At 43.9% G+C, this 11,721-nt stretch overlaps 1 protein-coding gene and 1 long non-coding RNA gene across 2 annotated transcripts; both read right to left on the reverse strand.

The window, feature by feature from the left end:
• Positions 1 to 7,473: 7,473 nt before the first annotated feature.
• On the reverse strand, positions 7,474 to 8,770 carry LOC147015854 (uncharacterized). Its single transcript, XR_015050129.1, has 2 exons — positions 8,521 to 8,770; positions 7,474 to 7,765 (listed from the first exon to the last, which is right to left on the reverse strand). It is a non-coding gene; the product is annotated as an uncharacterized LOC147015854 (long non-coding RNA).
• A 444-nt stretch (positions 8,771 to 9,214) lies between these two features.
• LOC147015855 (uncharacterized) lies at positions 9,215 to 11,686 on the reverse strand. Its single transcript, XM_085849127.1, has 3 exons — positions 10,381 to 11,686; positions 10,004 to 10,104; positions 9,215 to 9,283 (listed from the first exon to the last, which is right to left on the reverse strand). Exons 1-3 carry the CDS (start codon positions 11,657 to 11,659, stop codon positions 9,215 to 9,217), a joined length of 1,449 nt encoding a protein of 482 aa, XP_085705253.1. The 5' UTR covers positions 11,660 to 11,686.
• Positions 11,687 to 11,721: the final 35 nt, after the last annotated feature.

The following is an 11,721-nucleotide window of genomic DNA, read 5'->3' on the forward strand; positions in this document are numbered from 1 at the left end:
AAAATGTTTTTTAATAAATGGTTGTTCATCTGTTTTGGTAAAAAAAATTTTTCTACCTTTATAAATACCCTCTTGTTTGTTAAAATATATTTTGTTTGCTTGCTGTGAAAAACAGTAAAGTGTTGTGCTGACGCCTTTGTCTCATTGGTGAGACACCTTTTTATACTTTTGTAATAAAAGAATATAAAAACTCTCTCTCTCTCTCTCTCTCTCTGTCTCTGTCTCTGTCTCTGTCTCTGTCTCTGTCTCTGTCTCTGTCTCTGTCTCTGTCTCTGTGTCTGTCTGTCTGTCTGTCTGTCTCTCTCTCTGTGTGTGTGTCTCTCTCTGTCTGTCTCTCTCTCTCTGTCTGTCTCTCTCTCTCTGTCTCTCTCTCTCTCTCTCTCTCTGTCTCTCTCTGTCTCTGTCTCTGTCTCTGTCTCTGTCTCTGTCTCTGTCTCTGTCTCTGTCTCTGTCTCTGTCTCTGTCTCTCTCATTCATTTCAATTTAATTCGCTTGATACCTTCGATTGCTTCAATCGACCATGGACAAGATCTTCAAACTGGAGAAGTTTAATGCGGACCCAAACGCAAACCATTATCAAAAACACGGCACCACATAACCGCCATATCATTCAAAATTGGACCACTTTACCTGTCGCTTATCTTGGCCCTGGCGCAATAGTCTGAGCGTTGGCCAGAAAAGCGTGCATTCGGGTCCGCACAATGTTTTTCTGCATTTTTTGATCATCAGACCATCTGAATGAATATTCCGATTGATGCCACTCTGGCACCCTTGAGCATTTTTGGAGAAACCCATAAAAATGCAAATTAGTGGTGGCCATTTTCAAAATTATTATTTTTATTTTTATCTCCAAAAGTAAGCATCCAAATAGCCTGGTGAGGTGTCCACACCCATGTTTTTAGGGTCACTGGTCATGATAAACAAACTTAAAATTTAATATCATTTAAATTTATCTCATTAATATGCAAATTAGCAGTCGCCATGATTGAAAATGTAGATAAATAGACATGTATTGATAAATAGACATGTTGTCCTTGGTCTGTGCTTGAAGGGCAAGAAATGCTGATTTTGTGAAGCCAGGATCTCCATTTACACCACTGTAGCACGACCTGATTTAACGACGATGGGGCATGGCCATGATAAATGTCTCTCTCACATTGTGATATGCCTTTGCTGAGTTGAACTGCAGTGTCATGGAAAATAGTTTTAGTTGTTGAGGATAAGCACTGGAGTGTTTCTTGCATTTGCAGTTTTGAATTCTCTTCAGGACTTCTAAAGGGACTCCATTGAAAGTTTCCTCCAACAACTCTGCACAATTTCTTAATATCAGGTTCTTTTCTTGGAAGGAAGCTATAACTGAGCCCAAGTTTGTGGGGCCCTGTGTCCACAAAGTTTCCTTAACGCTGGACCCTGCGTCCACCTTCTCTGAACCCACCACCACACTTGCTTCACATTTTGGAGCCACTCAGAGCGCCCTCATTCGACGATTCAAATTCCGACAACAGGGCCAGTGGCCTGGTGATCATTTCTCCAAATATGTGTCTGCATTGAGAGAATTACCACTTCATTGTAAGTTTTGAACACTGCACGATGAGATGATTTGAGATCAGCTGACTGAGAAAACATGAAGTGCAGAAGTGAGGAGAGACTTGCTCGAATGTGACGACCTAACGTTGACTCAGGCCATCAAGATAGCCAGTCAAATGGAAGCAGCTTTCCACAGTGCACAATAAATTACCAGAAAAATCTCACCTGTTACAACTTCAGACGACAGTTCAGGGAATTCGGCAAACTCACACCAACGGGAACAGATTTCGCAGCACAAAATACGCAGCAACACCCCACATGGTCCACACTGCATTACAGCAACTGTGGTCCACCATGCACGACTGCAGAGCTACAAAGTGCCCTGCCCAGTGACAACAGTGCAGAAATTGTGGAAAATTTGAAAAACTTTGCCAGGTGGTGTCGCTCCACCTCAACACGAGCAACCGCTCAGCCACAGACCTCGCACACTCCACCGGCCAAAATCCATACTGTGATATCGGCCATGAAACTTTAAAACATGAGTTGTTTCTCAAACGAGATGATGATGGGCCAGTCATCTGCTTGGGGGATGGCCAGACAGAGGTGGACGCAGCAAAGTGGATGCAGCAACGAGCTGCTCCGGTGCATTCACCCATAGATGACCTGACCTGACACTTTGGCACTTTGACACACACTAGATTCCTTAGTACTCTGTGCTCTGCCACCTTTGGTGGACAGAGGTTATGTTTTCATCCGTGTCTGTCTGTTTGTTTGTCTTTGAGCAATATATCTCAGAGTTATGGATGGATTCGGACGAAACTTGGTGAACAGGTTCGGTGTGTGACAAGTACGAATTGATTGCATCTTAGTGAAGATGTGGTTCTGGATCTGGATACGAGAATTATTTTTAATTTCTCTCGTGATTCTTCACCACTGAGAGATGTGGCCAAAAAAGATACACAGTACAGCACAATATTTCAAAAAATTATAGAAGAGTTATTGGTGTATTGATGTATGAATTGAGGTAACCAGAACAAGCTGATGAGATTTTGTTTCTTGATGAGAGGAATTTCCTCCTCTCCAAGGATGCCAAAAATAAGGGACTGTCCTTGCTCTATCCTTTCAAAAGCTGAACCTCAAGCAAGTAAGCAGCACACACCATTTTAAAAGTTTTTGGTATGACTCAGCTGGAGTTTGAACCACTGACCGATCAGACTCAGAGCAGATGGTCTCAACATTACACCAGACCACCAAGTCTGGGTATCGAGTAAAGAATTGAGGAAAGGTGTCTTTACACCATGAATTTGCCACCTTAATTTTGGGGAACCTGCATTGTTCGTTCCATGGAACTGTTCCTGTATTTGCAGGATTTAATTTTCAAGCAAGGTTACGTTTGTTTGTTCGTTTTAAACACCATCTGCACAATATTGATGATGGAAGAGTCTAATGTGCATTTCAGCTTTATCCCACCATTGTTGGTGGAAATTGTCACAACTGTTGTATTTTGGTCTGAAAACCCAGTTGGGCAGATCATCGATGACAGAGTGAAACGTGAAAGTCAAGGATTACCATGAAAGTTGTCCAAGTGAGCAAGTGCTATATTACTTTCAATGTAATGACACCATGAGTATTGTATCGTTGAAGGGTGTTGTAACCACCACATGTGTTTGTCATTCCGTTGTTTTTTAAAACCTTACGAGGGGTGTTGTGGAGGCAACAAGGGATTCAGTGCTGTTCCTGCCTCATCGGGCTTCGAGAGTGGAGTTGAAACCTCCGCTGATGCAGATATGGTCGTTTTGGTTATTTAGGGTATTCTGGTTATCAAAGGAAGTTAGGTGTGTTCAGAGGTGATTTAAAAAGTTTTGCTGAACTAAAGATGTACTTGAACCATCTATACTGAATATGAATACTGAAGGACCAATTTTGTGCTCCTCTTCGCGGTCGGCGTCACGTTTTTCTCGGTACTGTGACCTGGACTGAAAGAAACTTCATACCAGTAAGAGTGCATCGCACATGGTGCTAACAGTCAAACTTCAACTCTGAAGCAGAATAAACACTTTTCATTTTTCATTCGTTTACATGGCGACGTGTGACGTCACCGCTGAGAGGCGTCAGGACATCATGACATCATCGGTCATTCGTTGACGTCATTACATCTGTCGTCGACAGAACGTCACCTCTGAGAGGCGGAATACCACTCCTCGAAAATTGCGTCTGCAATGCAAAACCCTCTTCTGCACAAGCTGACTTCCTCAGAATGTGAATTTGACACAAAAAAATGTAACAAGAAACATTGTATCTTCTATATATTAATACTGAAGGACCAATTTTGTGCTCCTCCTCGCGTCACGTTTTTCTCAGTATTGTGACCTGGACTGAAAGAAACTTCGTACCTGGAAGAGTGCATCGCACATCGTGGCAAAAGTCAACTTTTCACTCTGAAGAGGAATAAACACTTTTCGTTGAGACGGGGGCGAGGAGTGAAGAGGCGGGGGGGCAAGGTAAGCAAATTTTTTTGGCGGGGGTAAGCAAATTTAAAGCGGGAAATGGGCGGGGATGAGTGGGCGCAGGCTGGGGTGAATTAAGCAGGGTTGAATGTGAGGGGGTGGACAAGGGGGCGGGGTCCCGGGGGCAAGTGGGGCGGGGAATCAAGAGACCAGTGTGTGTGTGCGGGGAGTGAATAGGCGGAGGCGGGGCCGGGGTAATTAAATTTTTGGGCGGGGGTAAGCAAATTGAAGGCGGGGGGGATGGGGCAGGGGCGGGGGATGAGTCGGCGGGGGCAAGCACGCCCTGTCCAGTCAATGTCCCTCGAGTATGGGTGAGCTTGTGAGGGTGGTTGAATGAACGGAATCCGTCTGTGACGGGGTTTCGGCTAGTTATTATATTAATACGCTAAGCCATATTTTGTGGACGTATCTCCTCCGAAACTGCCGGACGGATTGTTGCCACGTTCGGCATGCGGGTGCTCTGTGGTCTGATGTGCAGCATAGGTGATGTGAGATCGCGCCAGATGGACAGGTCTGGGAATTTTGGCGATTTTCTCATGTTCACATTTGTTTGCTTGGCGACGTGTGACGTCACCGCTGAGAGGCGTCAGGACATCATGACATCATCGGTCATTCGTTGACGTCATTACATCTGTCGTCGACAGAACGTCACCTCTGAGAGGCGGAATACCACTCCTAGAAAACAGCGTCTGCAATGTAAAACCCTCTTCTCGAAATGCTGACTACCTCAGAAGGTGCATTTGACACAAAAAATGTAAGAAGAAACATTGTATATCAAGAAATTCTATAAATCACATTGTGAACACTGGATATATTGACGTCCCAAAGATCCCTCACTAAAGAAACTTTGTGCGGAGCTTGGTTTTGGTGAGTAAATATTGAAAATAGTGTGAAACTTTCAGATTGGAGAGATGTTATGGCCGCCTCCACATGCTATGGCCGCCTCCACATGCTATGGCCGCCTCCACATGCTATGGCCGCCTCCCAACACCACTCACACAGCCGCCTACGCACACTCCACACACACAGACAGGATTGGTTCGAGAGACACACATGCTCTCTCAGCTGCCTCGCCTGGGTTCGAACCCTGACCAAGATATAAACTGTCATCCCGGTGTTTGACAGGCACAGTGATTCATCAATGTGTGTACCCACCCTTGGTTGGACATTAAGCTGAGCATCCCACCTGCCAGCATTAGTTGGTGGACGTTGAAGATCCCAAAGTGTCCTTTGTGAAGACGAGGTGAGCCATCATCAGCACCATGAACAAATTCCAAATCCTGCCCGAACCAGCATAGGGCATTGCATCACTGACATAGTTATGCCGTCAGCCAATGATGCTACCCCACAACTTTGTGCTGCATATGAATGAAGAAGGACTGAACGAGTGGACGATTCCCCCAGTACATTTTGTGTTGTGTCCATTTGATGAGATTTCATTTTCTTCACAAGGAGATTTTTACCACAGATGGTTTTTATTGATTAATTTGTATAAACAGAAATAGAACATTTATTCAATTCAATCAAAATAAAATATTCATTAAGATTTGCTGAACATTTTGGGAGAAAGGTTATGAAGGATGGTTGATATCATGAAAGGGAGTTGGAGATGAAAAGATGGAGGTGTTGGATGAAGATAACACTGTTGAAGGCCATAAAGATAACACCGAGCATGGACTGGACATATGATGAGATAGGAAGGATGACGAAAGAGAGGTTGTGGAAGGAACAATGAAAATGAAATGATAGAGGGAGCCAATGAGAAGCATGTTGACGTCCATTCAGAAAGTCTCCAGCTTGACTCATTTTATGATTTGTTCAGACCCAATAAATATCGATCGTCGATCGATGCACTCTTGTTTTTATTTATTTATAAACAACCTTTTGTTTATTTTCGCAAGACCTCTGAACAGAAGTCTAACTATGAGTTGGTCAAATGAAAGGACTGAAATCAGAGCAATAAGTCAAATAACTCTATAAGAAAGGTCCAAAGGGAATTCATGAAGACGTGGCGTTCACACTGGGAGATGATGTCCCTTCATGCGCCACTGAAAAATAACAACTGGGCAACTAAATTTCTTTGAGAAAGAAACGGCACTGAGTCTGAGCCAAGATAATGATGTCCCAAAGAGGCAACCACACTCGAAGAAGTTGATACATTCCACAGCTTTTGACCAACAACGCAAGATGAACAGGAACGTTGGTGAGACCGAGTCCAATCACTGGGTCAGGGCAGTCCATCCTCACCGAGAATCAGATCTGGATACTGGAATTTTATCCATCATGTGAAAGTTCTCAGTGAGATGGGTTCCCAGGATATTGACTGCTGATTTGAAGAGAGAGTGATTTGACCTCCAGGGAAAATTTTAAACAGTTTAAAACAAACGTCGAGGTCGTCATGAACACGATTGTGATTCAGGAAGAGTTATGGGTTCACTGCTTTGATCTTGAGACCAAATAGCAGAGCATGCCGTGTAAGCACACATTGTGCCTACGGCTGGATTAAGACGTTGTGGGGCCCTCGGCCATTTTAAATGTTGAAGGCCATATCCAATGCCCTATTTGTCTATTCACATTCAGTTTTGTAGAGATTGGTGAAGGCTTCATCCAAAAGCCCTAGGTGTGGGGCCCTTCAGATGGTGCCCGAGGCCATGGCCTGTCTGGCATGTGACTGAATCCGGCCCCGATTGTGCGATCAACCCTTGTTGCTCATCTTACCTCCCTGGAAGCACAACAACATTGAAGTGTCATCTGGAAAGGTTGTGGCTACTTTTTGTGGGATTGCAGCGTCAAGGCTCTCATGACTCTCCATTTCATCAGGTGAGAGACATTATATTGAGGATTCCTGTTCTGATGAACTGCCACAGTTGTAAGATGCTACAAATAATGAGGAAATAATTTCAGAGGTTGAGAACATTCTGAAAAAGCAAGGTCAGGCTTGTAATGTACTGAAATGGGAGATGCTGAGCAGGCAGACACGATGCGGAGGAACAGTCGAGCCGGGCTGTGTTGCACAAGTGCGAGCGCGGGCGTACTGTGCCCGCGGCTCCCCTTTATTCCGTATTCGGCACACTCCCGAGCCGGTCGACTCCAGCATTACGACGCCTCAGGCGGCGCGCACACCTCATATTCCTTGCCGATACACTGACCACCACGACCACTCCTCCCATCATCACGCCCATCACGCATCATCACCATGCCCTTCCCCGTAGGCCCGCAGACTCCACCACAAGGCTGTTTACTAATCTCCTTGATCAAGATGCAACAGAGATGGACGAACTGCAATTATCTCAAGGGAGACAATGTTGAAAATAAATAATGTTTTTTTTGGTCAAACAAGAAAGTGAACACCCGTCGTTGAACTGGAATAACTGAAGGGTGGAGGTTTGGATCTGAGAGTGAAATGAGAAACCAAGGTTAGAGAAACATGGAAAGATGCTCATGGAAAGGAACCTTTATTCAGGAAAAGTTATGAGAAGAGAATTTTTCAATAATTACACAATGAATGTTTTAAGGACAGGATTTGAATGAGATCTTGATTGAAGTTGTTTACATGGAATCTGCAGGTGGGTTTGGTAATCTGGTTGGGGTGAAGGATGTTGGGAAAAAAACAAATCGGATTTCTGATTGACCAAGTCCTTGAGTCGATGAGGTGGAGGAGACCATGGTCACAGTTCAGACTGGAGATGATTCAGCAGAATATTTGAAGTCAATCCAGATGATGGCAGCAGCTAAATGGAGGGGAAGAAATGTAAATACAACGTTCGAGTTTAAATGTGTTTGTTATTACAGTAATGAAGTCACACACGATGTCCAGTAATGAAGTCACACATGATGTACAGTGATGAAGTCACACATGATGTACAGTGATGAAGTCACAAATGATGTACAGTGATGAAGTCACACATGATGTGCAGTTATGAAATCACACACGATGTATATTAATGAAGTCACACACGATGTACAGAAATGACGTCACACATGAGGTACAGTGAGGAAGTCACACATGATGTGCAGTAATGAAGTCATCCATGATGTACAGTGATGAAGTCACGCATGACGTCCAGTTCTGAAGTCACACATGATGTACAGAAATGACGTCACGCATGATGTTCAGTGATGAAGTCGTGCATGATATTCAGTGATGACGTCACACGTGATGTAAAGAAATGACGTCACGCATGATATTCAGTAATTAAGTCATGCATGATATTCAGTGATGAAGTCACACATGATGTACAGTGATGAAGTCAAGCAGCGAACACCAAGGGTTAATATCTGCAGTTCCCTTCATGATTGGCATTGATTGTATAAACCAGGGAGAGACTCCACCTGCTTGATGGATTCACTCAACTTATTAAATTCTCTACACTTGGAATTATTTATTTCTCATCATGATATTTTGAACAAGGAAGTGACAGATTGACAAACATGGACACAAAAAGGATCCAGGTGATGAAATCAGTCCATCGAGTGTTTACCGTACCTTAGTTCTGGAGATTGTTCATTTGAAAAAGCTCGAATCAGCCATCTGCATGAGCCTGGTGAATCGCTTTGCATTCCTGGAGAGCTTGCATGAAGGAGTGATGAGGGAATCACAGCCAAACATGGCATCTTCCTCTCCAGCGGCCATAAATATGACTTCTTCCTCTGCACACACATCAACAAAAGGAAGTCAAAACCACTCAACAGCATTGTCATCATCATCTCCATCATTGTCCTGCCTTCCATCACAACCCTGGAATGAATATCTCTCTCTCTCTCTCTCTCTCTCTCTCTCTCTCTCTCTCTCTCTCTCTCTCTCTCTCTCTCTCTCTCTCTCTCTCTCTCTCTCTCTCTCTCTCTCTCTCTCTCTCTCTCTCTCTCTCTCTCTCTCTCTCTCTCTCTCTCTCTCTCTCTCTCTCTCTCTCTCTCTCTCTCTCTCTCTCTCTCTCTCTCTCTCTCTCTCTCTCTCTCTCTCTCTCTCTCTCTCTCTCTCTCTCTCTCTCTCTCTCTCTCTCTCTCTCTCTCTCTCTCTCTCTCTCTCTCTCTCTCTCTCTCTCTCTCTCTCTCTCTCTCTCTCTCTCTCTCTCTCTCTCTCTCTCTCTCTCTCCATCTCTGTGTTTCTCCCTTTCCCTCATTTTCTACATTTCAGTTCATGTTTTATTTCACTTACAAGGGAATTTCTGCAATTTGTTCCATCATTCCTGTGCTTCATACAGAGCCCACAAATCCCCACTTATGTCCGAATTAAAATAACGAAACCTCATCTGATGACGTAGAAGTGAATCATGATGGAGTGCTTCATGGAAGAGAGCTCAAGTCTTTCATCACTGAATGAAAGTGGGTTTTAATAAAAATTTCGATTTTTCAAACAATTAATTTTAATGAACATCCAAGTGTACACAATGACTACTGTGTGGAATCACTGACACTCATCCCAGACTTCCACCAATTGTAATATTTGTTTGGTGCTTGTCTGGCTTCAAGTGAAGCAAAATATTGATTTGTTTTCAACACTTCTGAAGCACAGACGAAATGGGGCATGATGGAGGTGAGGAACATCTAATTTAGACAAAGTTTCGGATAACGTGTATTGTAAGGTAAGATGCTTGGTAACTTACGTTCCATCCGGTAGGATGGTTTGACGTATGATGGTGGTGGAGGAGGGAACGGGCGTCTCTTCTGAGGGGTCTTTGGAAAAACAATAAAAATAAGAAAGATTAAATACATTGATATGTTCATCAGTTTGATAACTTGTTCAGGATGTGGCACAGAATGAAAATCACTGATAAAACAGGTAATCAGTGAAAAGGTGAATTCGTTGATCTAATCCAATCAAGGGGAGTTAAAATACTTGTGATTTATCCTGCGTGGAGATGACCGTGCCAATAAGTTACCTTTCCCACCAAAATTATAATCACAATTATCTCTACAATTGAGGATATTATTCTTCGTCAAATCAAGTGTTTACCTGTAAGAATGCTTACCTGTTGAAGGTCCTGAATATGGCCGGGCCCCTCAACACCATGCTGCTTCTGCTGCTGTTGCAGCACTTGATGAGAATGAGGCTTCTGTTCCTGCTGGAACCCTTGAACAACATCTTGTGTTTGCTGTTGCTGCTGTTGTGGCTTGCTATCATGGCGAGGCTTCTGTTGTTGTGGCTTGCTATCATGGCGAGGCTTCTGTTGTTGCGGCTTGCTATCATGGCGAGGCTTCTGTTGTTGTGGCTCACTATCATGGCGAGGCTTCTGTTGTTGTGGCTCGCTATCATGGCGAGGCTTCTGTTGTTGTGGCTCGCTATCATGGCGAGGCTTCTGTTGTTGTGGCTCAATATCATGGCGAGGCTTCTGTTGTTGTGGCTCACTATCATGGCGAGGCTTCTGTTGTTGTGGCTCGCTATCATGGCGAGGCTTCTGTTGTTGTGGCTCGCTATCATGGTGAGGCTTCTGTTGTTGCTGTATCACACCAACACCATGGGGTTTCAGTTCAATTTCTGTACTTTTCTTTTCTGCCCGTCTTTGCTTCTTCATTTGTTTGTTGAATTTTTTTTCCTTTTCTTTGAGCAGCTGTTTCTCTTGCTGCTTCACCCGTTGTTTCTCATTCCAATTTTGAGACCACTCAATGACATTCTCATTCCGTTTTTGCTGTCGATGCAGTTTCCAGTCAGCAATCTTTTGCACATGTTCTGCCTCCTCTGCATCAACATTTGCTTCTGCCTCCTCGTTGGTCTCGTCAGATTTTTGACAAGGTTTTTTGAGTTCTTGATCAGTTACTGTCTCTTTTTTCTGTTCCACTCGTCTCTGTTCTTCCTGTCCTCGTCCTCTCTGTTCTTCCTGTTCTATTTGTCTCTGTTCTTCCTGTTGCAGTCGTTTCTGTTCTTCCTGTTTGAGTCGTCTTTCTTCTTCTGCACTTAATCTCAGTTGTTCCTGTTCAAGTCGTTTCTGTTCTTCCTGTCCTGGTGGTTTCTGCTTTTCCTGTTCTCGTTGTTCCTGTTCTTCCTGTTCTCGTCGTCTCTGCTTTTCCTGTTCTACTCGTCTCTGTTCTTCCTCTCTTAATCTCCGGTTTTCCTCTTCTCGTTGTCTCCGGTTTTCCTGTTCCACTCGTCTCTGTTCTTCCTCCTCTCGTCGTTTTTCCTCCTTCCCCTCACTTCGCCAAACCTCTTGTTCCCGAGAGTGCACATCTTTTTCCCTCTTATAAATCTCCTGCTCCAGCTGATGTACCTCTTTCTCTCTCCGGAACAACTCTTCCTCTTTTCTTTTTTTGGTCTCTAAAAATCGCTCTTGCCGACCACGCTCCTCCTCTTCTCGTTGGTTCAACATTCTCTCCATTTTCTCAACATCCTTTTCTCGTTCTCTAATCTCTTCCTCTTGCCGGCATGTCTCAATCTCTCTATGTTTTATTTCCCCTTCTTTTAACATCTTCCTTTTTTCGAATTGAACCCGTTTTTCCTGCTCCATTCCCTCGAGTTCAGAAATCCCTTTCTGTAATTTCTCCACCATGTACTCACTCTTGAGAACCTCTTTCTCTTTTCGTTCGATCTCAAGCCATGCACGTGTATGCTCCTGATACACTGATTCCCTCCAATGCACAAATTTTTGGAATTCTCTCCGATCTTCCTCCTCTATTTGCCTCCACTCTGCCATCTTTCTTTTCTTTAGCTCTTCATTATGTTTTTTTATCTTCTCCTCTTCATCTTTTTTTCTCA

The sequence above is a fragment of the Eptatretus burgeri genome, chromosome 12 (assembly GCF_056783735.1).
Source record: "Eptatretus burgeri isolate ZD-2024b chromosome 12, Ebu_testis_v1, whole genome shotgun sequence".
Lineage (NCBI taxonomy): Eukaryota > Metazoa > Chordata > Myxini > Myxiniformes > Myxinidae > Eptatretus > Eptatretus burgeri.